At 35.5% G+C, this 27,027-nt stretch overlaps 1 protein-coding gene across 5 annotated transcripts; it reads left to right on the top strand.

Annotated features, from left to right (window-relative positions):
* Nucleotides 1-12,960: 12,960 nt before the first annotated feature.
* CLEC7A (C-type lectin domain containing 7A) lies at nucleotides 12,961-25,010 on the top strand. 5 transcript variants are annotated; one of them, XM_036865283.1, is made up of 6 exons: nucleotides 12,961-13,141; nucleotides 14,861-14,959; nucleotides 15,981-16,118; nucleotides 17,200-17,351; nucleotides 18,722-18,840; nucleotides 24,326-25,010. In XM_036865283.1, the coding sequence occupies exons 1-6, from the start codon at nucleotides 13,039-13,041 to the stop codon at nucleotides 24,456-24,458; spliced, it is 744 nt and encodes a 247-aa protein (XP_036721178.1). In that variant the 5' UTR covers nucleotides 12,961-13,038; the 3' UTR covers nucleotides 24,459-25,010. The 5 variants fall into 5 exon arrangements, with proteins under 5 accessions (XP_036721178.1, XP_036721179.1, XP_036721182.1 ...); XM_036865284.1 differs by lacking the exon at nucleotides 15,981-16,118; XM_036865287.1 differs by lacking the exon at nucleotides 18,722-18,840.
* The last annotated feature ends 2,017 nt before the right edge of the window (nucleotides 25,011-27,027 follow it).

Raw genomic sequence — 27,027 nt, 5'->3', positions numbered from 1 at the left:
GAGGAAACTGCCTTAATCTGATCTATCTTGGGGATATATCTCTCAGTTTATAGACTGCTTCTTGATCCCAAAGACGTAAATGTTCTTGTTCTTGCTTGTTACTATTTAAAGGAGGGCTGCAACTACAGCCTTGGCCTGCAGTCTATTTATGGATGCCCTGAAAGCTAAGACTGGTTTCTACATTTTTAAAGCGTTATTAAAACAAATATGCAGCAGAGACTGTAAGTGACCCACAGAGTCTGAAATATTTATTCTCTCATCCCTTGCTGAAAGAGTTTGCTGACCCCTGATGTAAATAACTTACTGTTTAGGCCATGTTTATTTCTCATGAAGGGAATGCACTCTGAATTTGGACTGAGTTCAAATCCCAGTTTTTTACATCTCTGTTATCTAAGGAAAGTTACTTAACATCTTTATTAGCTTGATTACCTTAACTGAAAGATGGGAATAACACTAGTAACTCATAGATCTTCATTTTATTTCTAGTAGGTCATAGATATATGAGGATTTAATGGGATAATGTTTATATAATAATTCATGTAGTGCCTAGGATTTGATTAGAGTTCAAGAAATGTTAACTATACTATTAGTTCATTTTTTCCTTGTATTTATAGTGTCCTACAAGTGTTTCTGTTTTTGGTAGCAGGTTCTTAATCTCATACAGCAAATTGACCACATAACTCCTTAACTTAGGTTTAATGGTGTTTATAAACATTGCTTAGGATTCTTTTTTGCTGTTGTTGTTGTTGAAATACTGTCCTGTGGAATACCTCCTGACTTGCCTCTTGTTTCGTGAACCATAAAGAGTATTGTTCAGCATTTCTTCAGTTTCTTCTTTGTAGAGATTTTCTGAGTTTATTAGGGCTTGCAGGGCATTTGGGTCAATGAGAATAGATGGTATATAAGTGAATATTATTTAAAATACTGAATTACCTTAGAGTATTTCACAGAGTTAGGCTGTTCTGATTTGGAAAGATGAGCAGAATAGGTATGCTTTCCTGCATCTATTGTTCAAGTTTTTAAATCTTAGCAAGTAAAATGAGCAAATTTAAAATATCTGATCTTTATACCTTAATGTCTCCAAATGTACCTTCTTTGCACCTATATTTATTTCCAAAATCCCCTCCATGATCAGTCATCCTCACCCCGGTGATGTGCAAGGTATTAACCCATGAAGGATGCCATGAACCAGAAAGTTAATGAACCACTCGTTTCCTGGGAGCACATTTTAAAAATGAGAGAGAAGTACATGGTCCTGAGCATTTGCACGGTTGCGAAAACATAGAATTTTAAGTAGGAGTATTAGGTATTTGACTTGTACCTGAACCATAAGGAAATCTCAGTGGCTTTGAAAATTATTAGATTGGACATTTGTAGAACCCATTAACTTAGGGGTCCACATTACTCTCCAGTGAAGAGCCACATGCCTCAGCGCTTCCCTAGTTCTTTACCCCATTAAGAGCACAGCTGACAGATGATTTATAATTCTGCTCTTAGAGAACATACATAATTTAAGCTTAGTAAAGCATCCTATAAGACAGACAGCAGGAATCTACCTGAATATATTCATAAACATCAAATCATCTGTGTTTGCTAAGCTCTTTTCTGGGATATGCTTCTATAGCACTAAATCTTTTACTTATTTACAACAGACCCCAAACATTAAAAAAAAATTAAATAGACAACTTTTTCTCAATATTATGCCCATCTTATTAAGCATGTGGGTTATATATTGGAAATGAAGTAGGATGCCTAATATATAATTTTAAAACACCTGCTTATATACCTCAGTAACCTAAATATCAAAATAATAGTATCAGGATATTTTGCTTTCTCCAAGTTATTCTAATTTGCTGTGACAGAGATGTGGATTAGAAATTTTTCTCACTTTTTTGGGGTTACACATTCACTTATTTAACAGCTCTCACTCAGATGCTTTCTTTCTTTAGTCCTAACAGAGTAGGCAGTAATTAACATACAGAGAGCCTATCCTTAGGATCCTTACAGTCTAGTGTGTAGGAAGAAAACAAACAAATTAAAAATAGCTACATATGTACAATTTTATTCATTCATTTAATATGTGAAGCACTACTCTAGATGCTGGGAATTTGTAGTGAACAAGACAAGTTTCCTGCTCTCCAGGAACTTATGACACATTGGCAGACGTTGAAAATTAAAAGTACAATAAACATATGTGGTTATTATTGAAGGAATCCAACGGCTGCTCACAATAGGATAACTCCCAACAACTACAATTTCTTAGGAATAAAGTAATACAGATGCCTTTAAGCAGAGTGAAAGTCACGTTTTTATTATGAGTCAGGTCCACCCTGCAGAAATGCTTCAGTTTTACTCACAAGTGAATAAAACAGATTAACTTCCTCTAATTTGCCTTGAAATTCATAATATAAAGCAGCAGGTGGCGCCATCACCTCATTCACTTCTGCTTGATTTTGCTAAATCTTTTTAATGAATTCGTATTGACTCAGATCACACCCCACAGGGACTCTGTTTTCTTTTTTTAGTTATCCTGTATCTTTCTTATTCACCATCCAAGGATACTAGCTGGGCTTAAAGACCCATCATCGTTTGGCTGGTGAGGAAACAAGCAGAGAAAATGAAACAATACATCTAAAGTCACTCAGTTAATCCAGTGACAGAATCAGGAGGGACATCGTTCATTCATTAGCTAGAATGTGGACTTTGAATTTAGAAATTCTGCCAATAACTTGGAGATTTTTTCCCCCTCTGCAATTCATTGCCTTATCTCAGGTTGTTTCCACTTTTAAAAAGAAATGAATAGAATATACCAGGTGAATAGCTTCCAAATATTTTATGGGTTCAATAAAATTATGTACTAAATTCCCAGATATAAAACAAGTAAAATCGGGGATGCTCTGGTTGTATTGATACTGGGACAGTCTAGACACTTTCCTGTTTGGCTTGTACTGCATCACATTTTGCTATATTTTTCTTCCTATTAAAGATGATACAGAGTTTAAAGGTATAGGAAAAAAAGAAAATATAGCCAACGTATTTGACCAAAACATGACTGGCCAATACAGTAACGAAAGCAAATGCAATGGAGAAAGAAGAGCCACAGTGGGTGGAAAAAACAGGGACAATGCCACAGGTAACCTAAAATAAACAAACATACATACAAGAAACACCTCCCACTTGAAAATAACACCCACCCTTCTTTGTTTTCCCCTGCTCTCCACAGTCAATTTAAAGACAACGTGGTTGTGATTTGGGACTAGAAATTGGAATTACCAACAGTTTAGCTCTTAGTTCATAAGAAGTATAATTGTTAGTGTTCTTGCCTATTTCCCCCAATAGACAGGACCATTAAGACACTGGTCTAGACATTGGACATAGAATACCTGTAGAGACAGAATGCTTGTCCTTTTGGAGTTTATAAGCTGAACCAGACAATAGCATTAGGTAATTTTAGGCTATAATATAGGTAGGCACTTATATATATTTTGTACATGTATTATTATTTTTAAAGTATTTTTGCTTACTTCTCATAATCTTTTATACATATATTTACTGATAACCTACAATGAATCAGAAACTAGTCTAGGTTCTTGGGATATATATGTGAATGAGCAAGGAATGAACAAGCAAGGTTCCTAACTCATGGGGCTTACAAACATGGAAACATGGCGAGTCTAACTACAAACACATGAGATGTATTCCAATGGTGTGAAGTACTTCAGAGAAAAAAAGAAAAGCTGTCTGATGTGATTCAGTGTGACGGACAGGTGCTGTGGTCATATTCTGCGGCAGACTGAATGATCAGGGAAGACCTACCAAAAAGAGTGATATTTGAACTAAGAACTAGTTATCAAGAAAAACCCCACCATGCAAAGTTCTCAAGACAAAGCATATTAGCCAAAGTATAAGCGCAAAATTCATTCCTGAGACAGGAACAAATTGATGTGTTTGTGTGATCAAAAAGAATATTATATAACTTATATGTGGAATCTAAAAAATAGTACAAATTAACTTATTTACAAAACAGAAATAGACTCACAGACATAGAAAATAAACTTATGGTTACCAAAGGGGAAAGGGTGGGGAGGGACAAATTGGTAGTATGAGATTAACAGATGCACACTACCATATATAAAATAGATAAACAATAGATAAACAGCAAGGATTTACTGTATAGCACAGGAACTGTATTCAATATCTTGTAATAAACTATAATGGAAAAGAATTTTAAAAAAATGAATATAGACACACACACACACATAGATATATATATATGTATCCAAATCATTTTGCTGTATAAAACTTAGAGGAAAACATAGGCAGAACACACTTTGACATAAATCGCAGCAATATCTTTTTCTATCCATTTCCCAGAGTAATGGAAATAAAAACAAAAATAAACAAATGGGACCTAATTAAACTTAAAAGCTTTTGCACTGCAAAGGAAACCACAAACAAAACGAAAAGACAACCCACAGAAAATATTCGCAAATGATGCGACCAACAAGGGATTAATTTTCAAAATTATTACAAACAGCTCATGCAGCTCAATATCCAAAAAACAAACAACCCAATCAAAAAAAAGGGGCAGAAGACCTAAATATTTCTCCAAAGAAGACATACAGATGGCCAAGAGGCACATGAAAAATGCTCAACACCACTAATTATTAGAGAAATGCAAATCAAAACTACAATGAGATATCACCTCACACCAGTCAGAATGGTCATCATCAAAAGATCTACAAACAATAAATGCTGCAGAGGGTGTGGAGAAAAGGGAACGCTCTTGCACTGTTGGTGGGAATGTAAATTGGTACAGACACTATAGAGAACTGGATGTAGGTTCCTTAAAAAAACTAAAAATAGAGCTATTATATGATCCAGAAATCCCACTCCTGGGCATTTATTCAGAGAAAAACATGTTTCGAAAGGATACATGTACCCCAATGTTCATTGCAGCACTCTTTACAATAGCCAAGACATGGAAACAACCTAAATGTCCATCAACAGATGAATGGATAAAGAAGATGTGGTATATATATATATATATATATATATATATATATATATATATATATATATATATATATATATATATAGAATATTATTCAGCCGTTAAAAAGAATGAAATAATGCCATTTGCAGCAACATGGATGGACCTGGAAATTATCATACTAAGTGAAATAAGTCAGACAGAAAAAGACAAATATCATATGACATTGCTTATATGCCGAATCTAAAAAAAAATGGTATAAATGAACTTATTTACAAAACAGAAACAGAGAATGAACTTATGGTTACTAGCAGGGAAGGGTAGTGGGGAGGGATAGATTGGGAGTTTGGGATTGACATGTACACACTGCAATATTTAAAATAGATAGCCAATAAGGACCTACTACAAAAAAATTAATTAATTAAAAAAATTAAAGACAAGCCACTATTGAGAACACAAAAAAATGAATATAGACATATAAATATACACATATGCATATGTATATATCTATCCAAATCATTTTGCTGTACACCTGAAACTAACACAATATTGTACATCAACTATACTTAAATCAAAAAAACATAAAAGAAGGCCAGTGTTTCAAGACCATGGACAGTGAAGGAGAGATGGCTAGGAAATTAAGTTAGAAAGATAGTCAGGCATCACTGCTTCCCTGGTGGCGCAGTGGTTAAGAATCCGCCTGCCAATGCAGGGGACACGTGTTTGAGCCCCGGTCCGGGAAGTTCCCACTTGCCGCGGAGCAACTAAGCCCTCGAGCCACAACTACTGGAGCCTGCATGCCTAGAGCCTGTGCTCTGCAAGAAGAGAAACCACCGCAATGAGAAGCCCGCGCACCGCAACGAAGAGTAGCCCCCGCTTGCCACAACTAGAGAAAGCCCACAGGCAGGAACTAAGACCCAATGCAGCCAAAAATAAAATAAATAAATTTATATATATAAGAAAAAGAAAGATAGGCATCAGATTATTTAGATCCTTATAGGACAGAGAAGATAAAACCAATGAGGGTTCAGCTGGCAATAAGGGGGTGGTGAATTGTCTGTAGAGAATTGAAATAATAATAACATTTACTAGAAGTCAGTTTCCTTTTTATAATCACCATGTACCAGCAATACTAACAATGTCAGTGATAAAAAATATTCCCTGAAAATATCTTTGGCTGCCCAAAGTTTTAAACAATTATGGTGGTGACTGTTGAATTTTAAAAGTCTCTGTTTATCTATTTATCTTCACAGTCGATTCTTGTAATTCACGGTAGTCACGTTCTACAGAGCCACAGAGAACACTGAACAACCTCTGCTTCTAGGGGAAATGCAAGGTTACTTTCCTCTGAGAGTCTTGTCGCAACATTTTAATCAACAGATTGATATATAACCTTGCTTTATATATGTTTCTCTTTAGAGACACCTTTGTTAATATATACTGTTGATTCACGAACAATGATGTCATGGCCAACAGCACTATAATTCGTGCCTGAATAAAGCTTCTCTAACACACATATTTTCTTTATAAGGCACATCACTGCCTTCTTGAGGGTAGCAACACTAGACAGCACTTCAACTCTATGCTTAAGGGTATTTAAAACAGGGAAATAACCAACAAAAAGTGAAAAAATGAGAACAATATAGCACTAAATAGACCATGAAAATGACACTCATTTATAGTAGGAGAGCTGGAACAAGAAGGCAGACTATATATTGCCTTGTTCAGACTCATCTGGGATCAAGCATGTTGGGCAAGTCAAATTTTTTACTACTCTGCGCATGCCTGTGAATGACCATGAGTATTGATTTAAGGATGACAAATAGATCTTAACAAGTAACTACACTTGCAATTCTGGAATCCATGAATAATGAAGATAAACTATATCTATATTAATACAAATAAATATACAGTTATATTTCACGTAGCAAGTTTGTATCACTTTTCCTTTAGTAAACATTGTATTCTGCATGGAAGTAAATTCACAGAGCTTCCAGTTATACTGACATATGTAGTTTGGGAACATGTTGGAAAGGTTTGGAATTGCTCGAGTTCACTCAGAGCACCACTTGGTTTGCATTATTTGTAGCTCCCCATTTTGGAACATTTCTGGATTTAAAGGGTAGATTTGAAATAAACATTCATAGGATTGCACGGTGATTATAAAGTCAAAGAAATAGAACTTGAGTTACTTCAATTGTCATTCTATGTGACCATTTGTAATTATTCTTTGTACTTATACAATTTTGCAACCTGCAGAGACACTTGAAAGCTTCTAAAATTGATCCTGAAGAAACAAAGACAAGGGCCATCTTGCAGTTTCTGGAATAATTGTGAAATAGGATTTTTCTAAATCTTTAGCACACATATCCTATGTATAAACCTTTTTCCCTTTTGTGCATCTGTTCCTTCATTGAAAGAAACTTTTCAAAGTTAAAATAAACAAAAAGTGGTCGTTAATCAATTATGAGCAAATAAATTGATGTGTCTGGGAAGGTAGTCTACTCAACCTGATCACTTGAAAAAGATTAATTTTGACAATATCATTGACAAATTTGGAGAAGGACAGAGTCCAAAACAGAAATTGTAACATTGTTATTTATTGCTGTGACATACCTATATGTAGGTATAAATTTTTTCTTCCTTTCCAAAAAAAAAAGGTGTTGATATCATTGAAAGATTTTATCCATATAATTAAAAGTAGTTTGCACAATATTTATTTTTATTTTAATATACATATTTATATGCACATTTTAATTTTTACTGGCATGATTTTATACACAAAGTTCAATTAAAAATATTCACTGCCAACATTTGTTTTCCACCATTATTATCATTCATTCCATTTCATGATTATTACTAAAAATTATTCTGTTGTATAGAGGAGAGGGAAGAAAAAATAATAACAATAAATGAACTGTTCAAAAAATTTTGGGTACACCACTGCTCAAGGAGCTCAAGGATTAGTGAGGAAAACAGTTATAAGTATCTAACAATAAGGAAATGATACATAGATAGCATTTCTTCCTTGGGGAGACAGGGAAATTTCAAATACAAGTGCCATATGAGAGTGATGTTTATATACACTATACACACTTCCCCCCAGTAAAATGGAAGGAAAGGGGCTCAAGGTAGAGAGATAGCAGAGGTTACATGTAGAATGTGAACATGAACCATGTTCATGGAACTGGAACCATGAAACCATAAACAGATTCAGGAAAGAGAAGGTGGGGGGTTGGGAAAAGATGGTGAAGGGCACATTTTCACCATGAAGGATTTATTGATTATAAAGTGAGCTTTTCACTTAATTAAAAATTCTAGGGACTCTAGGAAAGGATTCTATGTCATTTTGTAGTAAGCATAATTTAACCCTGGAAAGAGTATTGTGAATAAAGCTAAGTGATTTTTGTGGTCTGCCCAAAGCTGGGCATACTTAGATAATTTAAGTAATAGTTTTTGGTCTTTACCCTCCAGATAAAATGTGAAATCAGTTAGGATGGGGATTGGGCCTCATGCTTCTTTGTATCCAGGCTTCTGAGAATGTAGTAAATATTCACTTCATGTCTAATTGCTTAGTAGATGGATGGAGGAAGAAAGGGAAGAGACCCAAGTTAGCATTCAAACTAGAGGTGAAATTTTTTTTTTGAAATTTGTGAACATAAATGGGGAAGTTATTTGAAATGTTGCTATCTCCTGAAGACTTACATTTTCTTCTTCTACAATGGTTCTTAAGTGAATGCTTAGTTTGTTTTTAATAATCTTGTTTTCTATTTAATTCATTTATTTCTATATATTCATATATTTATTTCTCTTTATTCATTTATTTATATAAAATTTCCAAAAAGTCACATTGGACTTATGCCTCAGGATCTCCTGTGTTTCCTTTCCTGGTGTAACATTCATTCTGGTAAACTTACCAAAATAGATATTTATTTGGGAAGGATATTATTTTTGAAATTGAAATCTGGGCACAAACACTACCGTTAACAACAGTTTTACATATGTAGAAATGAGAGCATGCCCAGGCTAATTCAGCTGTACTGAATGCAGTTCTTTAAGTTGTTTTATTGGTGCAATATTCAATCTAACTCGATTCAATTTATTGTATTTTTAGTTTATAAAATGTGTTTTCACTTCTAAGAACTTTTCTCAGATTTCTCATTTTTCTTTGAAGAAAAAACTTGCTGTATAAACGCAATTTTTCATTAAATCTCACTGAGAATGTGAATTCGTTGTTATTTGCTGTGTTTTGTTTGTTGTTTGGTTGGTTAGATTGGTTTGTTTTTCACCTGTTTCTTACATTACTGTTTAACCAGGGGTATTTTTCTCAGAATATGCAAACTGTCTTTACCCACCCCCTCCTGCTGTCTTTTTTTTTTTTTTTTTTTTAATTTGCTGCATCTCTAGGCTTGCTTGCGTGCTCTAAGTTCGCCGACCAGGGATCGAGCCCAGCTCCTTCAGTGAAAGTGCTGAGTCCTAACCACTGGACCACCAGGGAATTCCCCCTCCTGCCTTTTAAAATGCTGAGGGATTATTTTTCCTAGTTTGTCAATGATTTGTGTAATCACTGTTTAATTGTTTTAGTCCTGGACAAAAGAGAAGGCTAAAGTTTACATTCACTGAAAATTTTCTTTGACAACTTAGAGAGTCAGTTGTTTTTGTAGGATTGTGATTAAATAGAGGACGGCAGTCAAAGAAAATAAAAGTTATTACATAAAGATTCTCCCATTGTGCGTGGGTGGTCTGAATCAATAGTAAAAAGCTTTTTATTACTGCCTAGAAAGTGCTCCCCTCATTCCTGTTCTCTAGTTCTACTTAGTTGACTGACCTTTCTTCCTTAAGTCAATTTCTTCTCTCTGAGAAAAAAATCCCTTGCTTTCCAGCTCTCCTCTGCTTTCCCAAGGGCTGCATTATCGAACTGGATGTCTGATGGAGGTCGAGATTAGATCCACACCACTATTTTGTGTCTGTGAAAAGTTAGCAAAACTTTTGTGGCAGGCTAGGTAAGAGGGTGAATTTTATTTTTTTCCATTGACCTCTCTTCCATTTTGATATGTATTAATGAGAACTGTAGAACTCTCGGAACAGAACAAATCCATCCAAACCTTTGCACTAAGACATTTGACAAACTCTAACATGGCTTCTAGTAGTTTAAGGCTGTGTCCTGGAATGATCCCAGATCCGTTTAAAATGCCTGCCTGAGAAAGTTCATTGCTGCCAGGAGAATTTACTGTTTGTTCGTGAGAGAGTGGCATGGACATATGTACACTACCAAATGTAAAACCGATAGCTGGTGGGAAGCAGCTGCATCGTACAGGGAGATCAGCTCGGTGCTTTGGGACCACCTAGAAGGGTGGGATAGGGAGGGTGGGAGGGAGACACAAGAGGGAGGGGATATGGGGATATATGTGTATGTATAGCTGATTCACTTTGTTATAAAGCAGAAACTAACACACCATTGTAAAGCAATTATACTCCAATAAAGATGTTAAAAAACAAAACAAAACACATACACAAAAAAATAAAATAAAATCCTCTCTCTGCCCTTTGAGGTGTAAAGCTACCACCTAAAACTTTCCTCAGGGTCCTGAGAGCCTTCTCTGAAAGCAAACACTCAGGGAATTAGTTAGGGAGATAACCTGCCCTCTCCCAGTCCCCATGGGAGGGTAGGGCCCTAGCTTCAATGGGGCAGAACCTTGCTTCAATACGCAACACTGTCTCCGGTCCAAAGGAAGAAGAAGCTTGTTTTTCTTCCGGAGAAGCACCAATGAACAAATCCACATGGTCTAGTCGCATGGATTAACCCTCTTAATACCACTCAGTGCCTTTCCCTTAGCACAGCCCAGCCTTTAAAAAGTCACTAGTCTTTTGTTTTGGGGAAGTTGAGTTCAGTTTATGCTGGGCCCTCTTCTCTGTTGTAATCGTATTACTGAAGGAAATCTGTCCTCACTGCTTTTTTTTTTTTTTTAACATCTTTATTAGAGTATAGTTGCTTTAGAATGCTGTGTTACTTGCTGCTGTATAACAAAGTGAATCAGCATATGTATACATATATCCCCATATCCCCTCCACCTTGTGTCTCCCTCCCACCCTCCCTCTCCCACCCCTCTAGGTGGTCACAAAGCACCGAGCTGATCTCCCTGTGCTATGCGGCTGCTTCCCACTAGCTATCTGTTTTACATTTGGTAGTGTATATATGTCCATGACACTCTCTCACTTCATCTCAGCTTACCCTTCCCCCTCCCTGTGTCCTCAAGTCCATTCTCTACATCTGCATCTTTATTCCTATCCTGCCCCTAGGTTCTTCAGAACCATTTTTTTTTTTTTTAGATTCCATATATATGTGTTAGCATATGGTATTTGTTTTTCTCTTTCTGACTTAATTCACCCTGTAGGACAGACTCTAGGTCCATCCAACTCACTACAAATAACTCAGTTTCTTTTTATGGCTGAGGAATATTCCATTGTATATATGTGCCACATCTTCTTTATCCATTCATCTGTCTATGGACACTTAGGTCGCTTCCATGTCCTGGCCATTGTAAATAATGCTGCAATGAACATTGTGGTACATGACTCTTTTTGAATTATGGTTTTCTCAGGGTGTATGTCCAGTAGTGGCATTGCTGGGTGATATGGTAGTTCTCTTTTAAGTTTTTTAAGGAACCTCCATATTGTTCTCCATAGAGGCTGTATCAATTTACATTTAATGAGTGTCTGGTTTTATCTTTTACAACAGCCAGTTGTCTCTTCCACTCTTCTTGCTTTGAAGTCTTGTGAACAGATGGGTACCTCTCTAGTTTCTAGCAACGATAAATGTTTTTCCATATCTCATTAACTTGGGTATTACTGTGGAAATTGGCAAAGAGGAAACATTAAGCATTTAACATAGTATTTCAGTTCCAGAATTCTCCATAAGCTGTTACTTGCAATATAAGTGTACAGAATGGTGAAGGGGGCAGGGTAGCATAACAGAAGAGATCATGAGTTTTGCAGTAAGAGGGGACTTTGGTTTGCTTGCTTGCTTCAATATTTTTATTAGTTTCTTAAAACTGAGCAAGGGAGTAAAATTTCTATGTCTCAGTTTTGTCATTTGAAAATAGGACTAAACAACAAGGTCCTACAGTCTAGCACAGGGAACTGTATTCAATATCTTATAATAAACCATAAGGAAAAGAATATGAAAAATATATATCTGAATCACTTTGCTGTACACCAGAAACTAACACAACATTGTAAATCAACTATACTTAAAAAAGAAAATAGGAGTAATAGTGCCTATCTCATAGACTTGTTGGAAAACTGAGATTGTATGAGAAAACATGTGCAATGGATAGTACTTAGTTCATAGTCATTGTTGAATAAATAATTTTCTACTTTGTATTATAAATCTCTGACAAGCCCCAAAGAGATTTGTTTCCTCTCTCTGTTGTTACAACAGTGTACCTCCTTATGGTATCCTTCATGAACCTATCTGTGGGTTTCCTCTTTTACTCAATGAACTTCTTCACAGGTATCATTTATCCTTTTATCCCCACCTCCTGTCAATTGAAAAGATGGGCATTTGATACATGTTTACTGAAAGAGCAGTACATGAATAAATGAATGAATGAACAGTTGTAACAAAGTGTTGGTGAACTCAAGGGACCAAAATTGTAATAAGTTTACATAAGCCAAGTCAATTAATGATGTCCAGTTCGGTTGTGAGAATAATGAAAGCAGCATAAGACATTAATGGTTTCATTTTTCTTATGTTTGATCTGAAACAAAGATCTATCTATTGTGTTACCTTATAATTCTCTTAAGAATCATCAGTCTCAAAAACAGGATCTAAAGATACCAATGGGAAATTACCAGAGCATATTTTTCATTTCCTGCTTTTGGGTATCTGGTTGGACTGCTTAAGCTCAACTTGTTAAAGCCTAGTAAATGCCTCCCCCACATGACTTGACTCATAGGTCCTCTTTTGCCCACAGGCAGTTGTCTTTGGAGAAGAGGAGAAAGAGCTCTCATTTGCTGAGGCAACTCAGGAACTCAATCGAACAATGGAATTCCATTCTTCCATAGGAAATTTGGATGAAGATGGATATACTCAATTAGACTTCAGCTCTTGCAATATCATCAGGAAATCTGTGGTCTCAGAGAAAGGTATATTTTTTTCTTTCTGACTTCAACATTTACATTCTTATCAACTAAAACTGGAAGTGGAAAAAATTGGAGAGACTTGCGATTTGTCAGGCTTTTATTAATATATTGTAAAAGGTTTTCAGAAGTCACTGAAGGTAATTTGAATGTGCACTAAGACTTTTGGTAACCATTCAGTGACTAATCATTAGTAAAGTTGACCCTTGAACACATGGGTTTGAATGGCACAGGTCCACTTATACATGGATGTTTTTCAAAAGTAAATACTACAGTACTACACGATCTGCTGTTGGTTGAATCCATGGATTCCAAACTGTGGATATGGAAGAACTGAGATACAGAGGGCCAACTCTAAGTTATATGGGGATTTTTGACTTTGGGGAGGGGCGGTGCCCCTAATCCCTGTGTCATTCAAGGGTCAACTGTGTTTAATTATTATGATGATAGAAAATACTCACAATTTCTCTGTTCTATAGGGACAGACACTTCAAAAATAAGGAGTTGGTAATAAGTGTGATGAAATGCAAAGCTGAAAGAATTTCAATAGTAGTGACTTGTTTATTTGACAGAAAAGAGTAAATTGCAGAATGGAGGTCAAGGAAACAAAGAAGTGTATATGAACAACATCAGGATATTGGAGATAAGAATGAGAAGAATGAAAAGATGGAAAAAACAACTTGTGATTTTATGGAAAAGGCCAAAGGGAAATCAGAAGTCATAGGGTTTAGAATCCTGAGTCTGTTTTTTTGTGTGTGTGTGGTAATGAGATTGATTTGGAATTTTTTTTTTTTAAACAAAAGGGAGTTCTTTGTATACCAGTGAAGAAATATTTATGTATTAGACAAAAAGATCCCATTATCAGGACATGAGTCTTAGACATAACATAAAAGAGGTGAAATCTGGAGAAGGGCATTAAAAGATTTCTCTCTTCACTGAATGAGCAATTTAATCTCCTCTATGATTCCCCTATTTGACAATTCTCTGAAATACTCTTATTGCTTATTCTCCGTTTTTAAGTGGTGATAGTAATATAAAGCGAGTTTCCTGTTATCAAGAGATTATTCACAGGTTTTGAAGGCAGAATTTACTCTCTTCTGCTTTCTGTTTATTCCCATTGCACAATTATTTTCCTCTTGTCACTTATGCAATTCTTTTCTTGGGCAACCTGATGGGGAAGAGTGGAAAAACTAGATGATGCAAGAGGTAAGGAGGCATGTGTGTGTTTATAGATGTGTGTGTGGACAAATTGTGTTACCTATAATGTGTTAGTAGTCCCTAAACTAGGTACTTTTACATATGTTAACTTAATGCCCACAATAATCCTTTGATGTATTATTAACCTAATTTTTCACGAAGAGAAATGGAAAAACAGAGGAAGTAATTTGCCCAAGGACGTGCAAGAAATAAGTGAAAGGGGAAGATTACCCTTAGTAACCAGAATTATTTCTGCTACATTAAGCTATCTCTTCTAAGAATAGGTAGGATTTCTGGAATCCTGGTACTGTCAAGAACTATAGACATCAATGTGGAGCTGAAATTAGGAGTGCATAGATATCAAGTTTCAGAACCTGAAGAGGTATGCTAAAGGTGGAGAAAAATTCAGACTAATCCTAGATGAGTAGCTTATCTGGGTATCAGATTTTGATGAATTGTAGAATTGAAGTGCTCTGTGATCCATCATCCAATTACTTTATTCAATTTCTGCTCCCTATGGCGCCTCAGGATTTTGTGCTGCATCCCCTCGTTGGCGTCCCATTGCTGTGACTTTGGGAATTTTATGCTTGGTAATGCTGGTGATAACTGTGGTCCTGTGTACCATGGGTGAGTATTGGTGGGAGAGATTAACAACAGATATTTAATAAGCATTTATACTGTTCCAGGCACTCTTTTAAGAGCGTAACATAATCTAATTGAATCTGTATATTGACCCTATTGAATTGGTGCTATTAGTTCTCATTTTATTTCTAGGGTCATAAACTAGTTATTGGTAGGACCATGATTAGAAATTTGGGTGATCTGTCTTAAAAACTCATACTCTTAACTGCATGCTCTCCTTGAATAGCTGGTTTCAAAGCTATGGAATTCCTAGGATAAGTTAATGAAAGTAAACCAGCGGAGGTAAAGAAGGAAGTACAATTGGTGCTTATCTTCCTAACGAAATAAATTCTCTAAAGAGACTATAAACTATTTTTTAATGTCTCATGATTTAAGGAAATTGTTTTATACCTGATCTTTAATCTAAACTCCTTTGGATAATATCAGGAAACACCTGAGGCACTTATCAAATACTAACTAGTTATTTTGTGACGGATGAATAAATTTCCATAGATTTTATTGTTCATACATTCAAAATTGAATAAAGTATTATTGTACCTTCAAAGAGGCTATATGAAAGATTTCTTAAATAGGTAAGTGTTTATTGAGTACATTCTATGTTATAGGCACCAGGCAGGTTCTCAAGGGACTCTCATTTTTAAATAATAGAAGAAAGATAGAAGACTTATTACTCTTTCAAATCTATCATAGTACCAATTGACTGTATTCCATTTACCTCTCACTTTCCCCTCATACTCGTTCTCCATCTGCTTCATTTTTCTCTTTTGTATTAAACCTTCTTCATGGAAGTTATTTCTTTTTTCTATATATTTAATCTATCATCTATTATATCTATCTATCTATCTATCATCTAACTTTACCTCTCCATCAGCAATGTATTATCTATCACTAATCAAGTATGTAACCCTTTACATTCCAACAAAAATATGGGTTTGGGGATTTTAATTCTCAAACATAGCAAAATGACTTTTTCTTCTGTAATTACTATTGTTGTTGGTATATGAAGCTATCTGGAGATCCAGTTCAGGGAGCAACCTGTTGAAGAATAACAGCTTTCAATCAAGAAATAAAGAGAACCACAGTCAACCCACACAATCGTCTTTAGAAAGGAATATGGCTCCTACCAAGGCTCTCACGACTACAGGCAAGGCAGAATTAAAAGATTAATAAAGTCCTTGATTCAGAAGGGTTAATTATTGGTGCTAAGGTTTGGAGCAAGGGGTGAAGAAAGTACTTTTACGTGTGGTGATTGTGCATCCAAGGAAAGCCCACAGCAGTATTGTCCCAGTAAAATACGTCCCCTGTCATATATAAAGTGATATCATAAATACCTTATGAACTTAGTTGAATCTCCAACTTAGTTGGATTTTTGTAAAATCAGTAACTAATTTATCACAGGCTATGTATTTAGGCTTATAGGAGATTGTATAATTTGATGTGAAGGAACAAAAAGTGTTCTCATCCCTTAGGGAATTGACATTTTAAAGTGATATAGTTAAAATAGGAAATAGGACATCAGAAAAGAAAAACAGATAGAAAAAGGAAAGAAGGGAAAGTGTTGCTAAGAGTTAAACATTTACAAAAGAAATAAACCTAATAGATATGTTTCTGAAAACTCTGGTTAAATTTGTTTTTCTTTAATCATGCAAGTTCATTTATTTAATTACAATTTTATATACACTAAACTTCAATTTCTAATTGCATTATTATTGACTATGACAATATTTTGACTGCAATTTTCCATCTATGGACACCTACCTTCTCACTATTTGTATCACATTACTCTATAATGTGAATGATTGCTCTTATACTTTTCTTATTTGGAAAATTGCATTCTGAAATGGATCTCACACTTGTAAAATAAGTTAACATGAAATTACTGTATGTCTCAGTGATTGATTTTGAATTGATTTATTAGTTGTCATGGAGAAAAGGAGTTCTGGTCTGACTTTGAAGGAATGGAAGACAAGTCAAGAAGGAAAAGAGGGTTCACTGTCTAAAACACTGTTTATAGTCACTCAATTCATTTTTTAATTGTAAATGAATAAGGTGTTTTAATGTAGCCTCTTCTATAAGGTTGTATCCATACAGTTTGAATTGAAAATGAAATCTATTAATGGTAATTCATTGATTATTTATTAAGTGTCCTTAGGATGCATGGTACTTGCACTGAAAGAGGGAATTGGTATAGTATGAATCTCATTGTATTTATCTTTTATTTCCAGGAGTTCTTTCTAGCTCTTGTCCCCCTAACTGGATCACACATCAGAATAGCTGTTATCTATTTAGCACATCATTAGATTCCTGGGATACAAGTAAAAGACAGTGCTTTCAACTGGGCTCTAATCTCCTGAAGATAGACAGCTTAAAAGAGTTGGTAAGTGTAGATTTCAGTTATAATTATCTGTGGTCTATACTGAACAGAAAAATAGAGGTAGGTTCCAGGTAATGATGATTTTCCCTAAAAGAAAGTCATTTTACATATTCTCCATAATTATAATAATAGCATACATTAAGTGAGTAAAGTGCGTAATATATGCTTCTCTTTTTAATTAATTAATTAAAATATGAACACATTTTACTTTAAAATAAATCCTTTAAGCACAACTCCGAGTTGACTATAATAATCAGGCCACTACTCACTTTTGTGGGTTTGGATTTCAGGTTGTAAATGTGGCGGAGTGAAATAGAAAAATCTTCCCCTTGTTATCATAATTATCAAGAAAAACAGCAGCTATGATAATATATATTTATAAATCATTTACTCCTTGCAAGATACTAGGAAAGGCAAAGAGGTTTAAAAAGTAGGCTTGTTTTAGCAATGCTCAAATAATTTGTAAGAAAATAGAAACAACTCAGCTATTAAAAGTAAAATATCTCGTACTGGCAACAAATGCCATAGAAATTCAGAGAGAGATCCCCGCTGACATAAAAATTTCACAGAAAAAGTGCAACTTACTATGCATCTTGAATGACGGATAGAACTCCGATGAACTATGAGAAGGGGTTAATAGTCAGGAAACATTCTATACTACAAATCTAAACAATCTATAACTTCTATACTTACTTTTACTACTCAATTTTTTTGTTTCTATTATGTCTTACCCAACAGTTCTAGTTCACATAAAATTTAATGGAAGTAGATGTATGATTAAAAAAAGAGCATAGGACTGGAAGTCTGTCTGGCTTTTAGACCTTCCTGTAATTGCCGCTATGTTGTGCTATATTTGTCAACAATTCAAATATGATCTTTAACCCCCAGATTACTTATGCATAACTCATGCAGTGGGACTAAAGTACTTTAAAATTGTCATCTAACTCTGAGAAGCATTTCTTGACAAAGGTCATGTAAATTTATATTTTCTATTAAAATTGTGGAGAAGATAGTGGCCTGTCATCCATGAACATTGTCTAGGATATTTTGTCTCCCTTGGATTTTGTCAGGTAGGTTGAATGCAGGCCATACAATGTTGACATTAAGGATCTATTCTTTATGGGAAAATTAAACAATAACAACTCTGAAGAAATGAGATATGACTTTTGAGACACTCAAAGGCATTCAAGAATTGGCACTTCTGTCTAGGTTGATGCCAGTATATGTGTGCAACCCCCACCAAGGTGACTCAATCTCTGTTTCTCAAAATCTCTAAGAGTCTGTTTCTGTATCTTCTCTTTATCTCTATCATCTCTGTCTATCACACTGTCTCTCTCTCCTTGACTTGTATTTGTATTTATGTTTCCTTACAGGAATTTATATCTAGGCAAGTGTCTTCCCAACCTGACCATTCATTTTGGATAGGGCTTTCTCGCCGTCAGACTGAAGAACAATGGCTCTGGGACGATGGTTCAATGTTGTTGTCTAACTTGTAAGTATCTGGAGAGACAAAGCTTCATACTCTTCCTCAGAGAGGTGAGAGCATGTCAGGCAGTTAAGAATCTGATCTGTTGGCCATAATAAGAAAGAGAGAGAAAAAGATACATAGTGATGGGGAGAGAGAAAGAGTGAGCCAGGAAAAAAAAACAAACAAAAACAAGAGGGTAGAGGAGGACTTAAGAGTCACAAAGAGCTGAATGGCCATCTTGAGCTGTCAACACAAGTGCTCCCTCAGCTTTCTTACTAGGAGGGCATGTGTTTGAAGCTCCCCAGGAAGGAGCAATCACTGTGACTCAGTGTAAAACTGTGCTTAAGAGCAGTGCTTTGAAGTCAGTTCTCAGGTTGAGTCAATGACTGGCCCACTCATTGTGTGAAACGGGATGAGTTCCTTAATCTAACTGCACCCCTCTTTCTGCATCTGTAAATGAGAATAAAAATAGTACGCACCTCTTAGGATTTTGAGATAAAAGTAAAATCATTTAGCACAGCATCTTGCACATAGTAAATGTGTGATACATGCTATTGTTATTAATTTGAAAAGCAACTACATTTCACATTTTATAAAGCTCTTTTAGACATATGCACATTTGCATGATTATAAATTTTTCCTCATTGTATGTGTACGCACTAATATACACATGATGAAGAAGAATTTACATATGGAGACTTATTATGAGGAATAAGCTCACACATGATTTTGAAGACTGAGAAATCCGACAATCTGCTGTCTGCAAGCTGGATAACCAGGAAATCATGTAGTGTATGGGCTTCAGTCCAAGTATGAAGGGCTTAAAACCAGGGGAGCCAATGGCGTAAAACCCAGTGCCAGAGCAGGAGAGGGTGAGATGAGATGAGATGTCGCCACTCACACAGTGAGGCATGAAGAAAGGAACAAATTTCTGCTTCTGCCTTTTTGTTCTATTTAGGCCCTCAATGGATTGGATGATGCCCAACCACATTGGGGAGTGAAGTCTAGTTTACTGGGTCTAGTTCACTGATTCAAATGACACACTCGAAAATAATGTTTGATCTGGCTGTGGCTAGTAAAGTTGACACATGAAATTAGCTCTCACAAAGTGTTGAAGTCTTCCTCACTGCAGTTGGCATTCATTTTTTCTTTAATATCTGCAGAATATGAAATTATATTCCCCTTTTCAATTTCTATTATTGGTGTGTGTATGTGTATTTGCGTATGTGTGTGTGTGTGCTTTCTTCTTTCTTTTCTTTTCTTTTTTTAATCAATCTTATTGGGTGTAGTTTTCAAAGAAAGAACTTGTGGCTGTGTTGATTCTTTCTCCCTCTGTCTTTTTTTTTTTTTTTAATTTATTTATTTATTTATTTATTTTTGGCTGTGTTGGGTCTTCGTTTCTGTGCGAGGGCTCTCTCTAGTTGTGGCAAGTGGGGGCCACTCTTCATCGCGGTGTGCGGGCCTCTCACTATCGTGGCCTCTCTTGTTGCGGAGCACGGGCTCCAGATGCACAGGCTCAGTAATTGTGGCTCACGGGCCCAGTTGCTCCGTGGCATGTGGGATCTTCCCGGACCAGGGCTCGAACCCGTGTGCCCTGCACTGGCAGGCAAATTCTCAACCACTGCGCCACCAGGTAAGCCCCCCTCTGTGTCTTTTTTTCTCTCTTATTTTTCCATTAATTTTGGTTATCACCTTTATTATTTCTTTCCATTCAATTTCTTTGTGTTGATTTTGCTACTTTTTCCTCTAACTTCTTGTGTGGACTCATGAAGTTCATCCTTTTTTTTCCTCAAAAAAAAAAAGATGTACATTTAAGGCTATAATTTTAGTGTATTTCCATTTTCATTCAGTTCAAAATACTTTCTAATTTTCATTGTGAGTTGTTCTTTGGCCAATGAGTTACTTAGAAATGTATTTCTTAATTTAGAAATATCTGTGTGTTTATAGTTATCCTTTTGTTTTAGGTTTTAGCTTAATTCCATTGTGGTCAGAGAACATAGTGTGATTGCAGTTCTCTGGTTTTTGGGTTTTTGGGTTTTGTTTGTTTGTTTCTTTTGCCACACCATGCAGTGCAGCTTGCAGGATCTTAGTTCCCCGACCAGGGATTGAACCCAGGCCCTCAGCAGTGAAAATGCTGAGTCCTAACCACTGGACCACCAGGGATTTCACAGTTCTCTTGTTTTTATTTGCTTCGTCTTCCCATACTGAGAGAATTACAATAAAATCTTCCACGGTAATTCTACTCACAATTCTGTAAACATTTTTTTTTTTTGTAATTTTATTTTATTTATTTATTTTTGGCTGTGTTGGGTCTTCATCTCTGTGCGAGGGCTTCCTCTAGTTGCGGCAAGTGGGGGCCACTCTTCATCGTGGTGCGCGGGCCTCTCACTATCGCGGCCTCTCAGTGCGGAGCACAGGCTCCAGGCATGCAGGCTCAGTAGTTGTGGCTCACGGGCGTAGTTGCTCCGTGGCATGTGGGATCTTCCCAGACCAGGGCTTGAACCCGTGTCGCCTGCATTGGCAGGCAGATTCTCAACCACTGCGCCACCAGGGAAGCCCCTGTAAACATTTTTGTTGATGTGTTGAAGCCATATTATTAGGCACATATAGTTTAGAATTGTTATATCTTGCAGGCTCAGGCTCATTCAATGTACTTTTTCTTTCCTTTCTTTCCTCTTTTTTGAATTTTTTTTTAATTGTTCCACCTTTTCTTATGTTAATTTAGAATTTACTTTTTAACTAATTTTAGCAGTTACTCTAGAGATTTCAACATATAATCTTCACTCATCGAAGTCTAATATTAATTGGCCTTTTCATGTTTTTCCTGGGCACTATAAAATATTAGAGTATTTCTTTACTCTGTGTACTCCCTCCCCAAATTACATGCTATTATTTTTGTATATTTTAACTCTGGCCCATATTTTCCCACATTTTAGTATCTCTAAAATTGGCATATGTCTTACAACTGCTGGTCTTTTATGATCATTGTCATCCTGCACTAAAATTGAGCTCTGTCAAAGCTTAGCATTTGTTTCTGCCAGTCAAAGAGGAGCACCACAAACCTGAGACTACTTAAATTAAACACTCCACTAGGGGTTTTGTATATATATATGTGTGTGTGTGTGTGTGTGTGTGTGTGTATACTGTTATCATGGGTTCAGACAGAAAAATTGTATGAGTAGCAGCTTGTGGCTCAACATCATAAGGGGTATAATTTTTTCCTCCCACCTTCCACCTGGTGGCAAGATTGAGAAACGCACTTTTCATTGTTACTCTTTTTTTGTTTGGCAGGTTTATTTTTCATTTACTCCTGCACCAAAATAGTCCTTTGTTTTCCAGCTTCTGCAGGGTTTTCTGTTAAATTCCCATCTTGAATGCATTTATTTCACAGAATTAAATAAATGGTACACCAATGGTTGATGGCATCTTGGATTCAATAAAAGTATAGCCCTAGAAAACAATATAGATTTATGCAGTCAGTTTATTAGATTTTCCCACATATTTACGGTTTTCATTGCTTCTTAATCCTCTCTGCCTCTCTACCTTCCATTCTGAATCATTTTCTTAAATCTGAAGAATACTCTTTAGTATTTCCTTTAGAGTTGAAGTTTTAAGGTCAGATTTTCTGTGCTTGTCTAAAACTGTCTTTATTTCAACTTTTCTAAAAAATATTTTGAGTATAAAATTAGAAATTTGTAGGTTTTTTTCTTTCAAGCATTCAAAGATATTATTATAATGTATTCTATTTTTATTGTTGTTTTTGAAAAGTCAGCTATTTGAAAGTAATATATGTTTTAAATCTGATGTCTTTTTTTCAGCTTTGAAAAGTTTTCAGCCACACTTGCTTCAGATGTTGCTTCCTTCCTGACTTTATTCCCTTCTTCTGGAATTCCAGTTAAATGTATTACAGACCCATTCACAATATCCTATATGTCTCATTTGCTTTTTCCTATATTTTTATCCTTTTTTCTGTAACCTATGTATTTATTTCTCACCTATCTTCCAGTGCTTATTTTTCCTCATCTGTAGCTAAACTGCCATTGAAAGCCTCAGTTAAGCTTTTAATTTTGTTTGATGAATTTTTCAGTTTTACAATTTCTCAGATCTACCCAGTTACTATTTATAATTCCTAGCTTTCTTCTAACATTCTCAGTATTGTGTTTTAACTCCTAGAATACACTGTATAGTTGTTTTAACATTTGTGTTTGATAATACCAGTGTCATATACTCATTTGTATCGGTTTCTATTATCTTTTTCTTCTAATTTTTATTCATATTGATATGTCTGATTTTTTTTTTTGATAATGCACTTAACATTATCTCTTAAATGTTTGTAGAATTAATTTGAAGTTTACAGAGAAGCGTTTCATTTGCTTCTGGCAAGCACCATCAGATATGAATAGTACAAACTGAGTATTATCACATTTTGATTTTAATACCACTTAACTATTTCACTTCCACTAGCCAAAGCACAGTGAATTTATTAACAAAGAATCTTGACAAAATGTATCTCCTACTTTTCTATAGCCCTTTGTCTTGTGTTTTCTTTTCTGTTTTAAAAAATGACTAGTGGACTCTCTAAAGTCATAAGAGTAGGTCCAAATTAACATTTTGATATGTAACTACTCATTGGTGACAGTAATTTAATCTGGCTCTGTACATACTCCAAAATCTCTTAGAGGTCAAGAAAATTTTTTGGAGAAGATCACTGGTCAGAATTCTCTCTGAGGCTGGATCAAAGTTGTTTCATGTCCTTAGTCTAGTTATTTCAATAGAAGAATTCTCTCAATCCTCCAACTCCAGGGCCAAGAAGAGATAGATGTACAGGATGAAAAGTACCAGACCATAGCTTTTACATTGAGGCTCAGTGATGCCCTTTGAGCTTGACTAAATAATTAACACTGTTCCTTTAGGAGACTAAAGAGCAAGTAGAACAGAGCCATGCTTCTATTTACCCATGGTAGTTCTCATAATCGTCTCTCATTATATTGCAATACAATGCAAACTTCAGGATACATTAAAAATATAGGGTTGTTTGAACTGCCTTTAAATGGCTTTGATATCAATGATTCTTCACTTAGTTCTAAATAACTTTATCAGGAACGTTTCAACTTGGTCTACTCACTAAACATACCCAATAATATTTTCGCTAAACTGTTGCTTCATTTAATAAACATACGTCTAGGTAAAAGGTTAAAAGAGAAGTAAAGAACTGTCTGTAGAACGTTAAATAGTTTTTCTTTTTTGTCAGTTTTATTTAATTTTATGCAACTAGTAGTATTTCTTAAAATTTTTTTGAGTCATTTTTATGCCTTAGTAATGAAGGTTATTTTGTTACCACTGGAAACAAATAGAATCTAAATTCAAGTTTCCTTTTTCAATGATATGTACACTTCAGAAACTCTTTTCACCAATATCCTTACCAATTTATTTCAGCACTGTGGAGACAGTGGACAACATTCCTTATGTTTGTTCTATACAATTACCTTATTGTATTTTATTTTAACAGGTTTCAAATCAGAAGAACAGTTACCAAACAAGACTCATCTCACAGTTGTGTATGGATTCATGTGTCAGTCATTTACGACCAACTTTGTAGTAGGCCTTCATACAGTATTTGTGAGAAGAAGCTGTCAATATAACGGTGGGGATGTCGCCATGGAGGAGCAGAGAGAAATATGTAAGATAGTAAGGAGGGCAGAAAACAACATGTTTATGACCAAAAGCATCATAAAAAAATCATCCAATTCCATCTCTTTTTTTCTCAAATAGCCCAGAGAATATGTCTGCCATATCTCTAAGAGAATCTTGTATAATGTGAAATTGTAGGGAATCTGCTGTTATAAGAAAGCTTTCTCCTTTTTAAATACTATCAATCAAAAAAAGATCTGATAATGAATATAAAAAAGTAACCTGTCCTATTGACAGAGGTCTTAACATTTTGTAATGCAAAACATGTTTTATTACTTTTTATGATTACTGTTTTGCAGTTTTCAGCAATTCCTCAGGAATTAATTACTGTAAAAAGGTATTATTGGAACGTAACTAAGTTCCCTCATATGAGGATTTGTCTCTTTCTTATTTTCTTTTAAACTTTCCCATTGGTGCTATTTATATTTCCAATGGGGATTTTCATATTACTGGAGAGGCATTTACAGCCTTCTTGTATTCATTAATATGTGAACAGAAATTGCATCACGTTCACTGGATTTTTCACTTTAAAATGGTTAATGTTATGCAAATTTCATTTTAATAAAAAATGTTAACTAAAGAAACTTTGACCTTTAAATTATGTGCCATGTGTAATTAACACTATCTCTATTTGCCCTCTCCCCAAAAATGATGATGAATTTGGCCCTGGGGAGGAGGTAGTATAATAGGTAGTTTTGTGTTGAAGAATAGATTTTGGATCTTAAATATTTAAAAACCTAAGAGAAGAAGATAGAAATTTTTGGTGAGGTTGACTATTGTCTTTTAAGACACTAACTTGTGTTGTCACTGTCTGAAAAGAAATGTGGAAGGGCAAAGATAATTCAGGTTGAGAGTTAAATTAAGGCATAAAGTGGGATTTCGAAGCGATGCCATGCATTTAAATTTTGTTTTTGGTTTAATTGGGTCTCCTGTATCCTCCGAATGGAGTGGATGAGTTGAAGAAATCTTGATAGTCAGGGAAATAATTCTGTATGCTGAATGTCCAGCTGCACTTATCTAGACCAGACAGGTGAGGCAACGATAACCCATAACTTAAAGATAAAAGCGCAACTTTAACAAAAGTGATGGTGTAAAGTCAGAATGCTCTAGGCTGTCCAAGGCATACCACACCTCACTTGTCAATACACGTGTATACCACAGCCAAAGTGGGAACGTGCATGGGAATGAACAGAAAACATCCACACTTTTCCAAGAGACAGAAAAGGGAAAATAGCTACTAGCTGACGTATGTCTAAAGGGCAAATTCAAGATGAGTAATGATCATGCTAGAGGAAACACTTACCTATTCAAGGGCCACCATCTCCTCTTGCCTGAGTTATTGCAATAATTTTCAAGGAAGTCTCCCAGCATCTACACTTGTCTTCCTACAGTCCATTTTCAAACGTAGCAGACTGATTCCATTAAATTTAAAACAAACCATGCCAGCTCTCTACTAAAACTCTCCTTGACTTCCCACGTATCTGAGTAAAAAAAATAATAATAAATCGAAACAAAAACCAAAAGACCTTTACAACTGTCTACTCACCAAGACAATTGCTGGCCATTTACTCCTTCGAGCTAAGCTGCTTTTCTCCTCATGACTCATTCCATTTAGGATGATGGTTTCTCTATTGTTTCCAGCCACAGCTGGCATGCTTGCATCTCAGGGTCTTTGAGCTTCCCCGTCCCTTTACCTGAACTGTTCTTACCCTAGATACCTGCAGGACCTACTCTTTTACCTCTTTCAAGTCTTTGCCCAAGTATCACGTGTTAATGAGGCTGACTCTGACTACCTTATTTAAAATTACCAGCCCACCTTCCTGTACATTCTTAACCTCCCTCACCCTCTGTATATTTCCATAACTCTTATCACAGTATAATATATTCTACTATTTACTTATTTATTACCTTTCTTGTATATCATCTGCCTTCTTGCATACAATGTAGGCACTAAAAGTACAGAGAGTTTTGTTTTCCACTGATGGATCTCAGAATCTGAGAATAGTGCCTGCAATAAAGTAGGTACCCCAAAAACTATTTTTGTCATGGTTGAAAAAAAAATTTAAGGACAAGTATTAAAAATGTTAATGTGGGTTGGTAAAAATTATCAAGGATCTACTTGAATAAAGCTTGAGAAATAACTCTAAGTTCTATTTCATTGGAATCATAATTATCAGCACCTCCTAAATTATAACACCTCAGCTGTGACAATTTCTACTATCCTATCTTCTTACTTCATGTTCATATGTGCTTCACTTACCTCTCTCCCTTGCAATTTTTTACTGCCTTCTCTCCTGTAACATTTTCTAATACATCAATCCAATGCAAATGACCAAATTACTTTTGATATCCTACTTTTTATAGGGCATTATGCAGGAGAAAGGTCTCTTTAGATTTGTTTAATTTAAAATGATCTGATGAACAATGTGCAGCTTGAGACACATAGTGAATTCACAATACATGCTTCCTGATCCATCTCTCCTAGGGCCTGGTTGCTCCAGCCCAAGCATCTTCCACATT

Source organism: Balaenoptera musculus, chromosome 10 (genome assembly GCF_009873245.2).
Source record: "Balaenoptera musculus isolate JJ_BM4_2016_0621 chromosome 10, mBalMus1.pri.v3, whole genome shotgun sequence".
NCBI lineage: Eukaryota > Metazoa > Chordata > Mammalia > Artiodactyla > Balaenopteridae > Balaenoptera > Balaenoptera musculus.
Note: the sequence above shows the minus strand (reverse complement) of the source record. Positions and strands in the feature narration are given on the sequence as shown.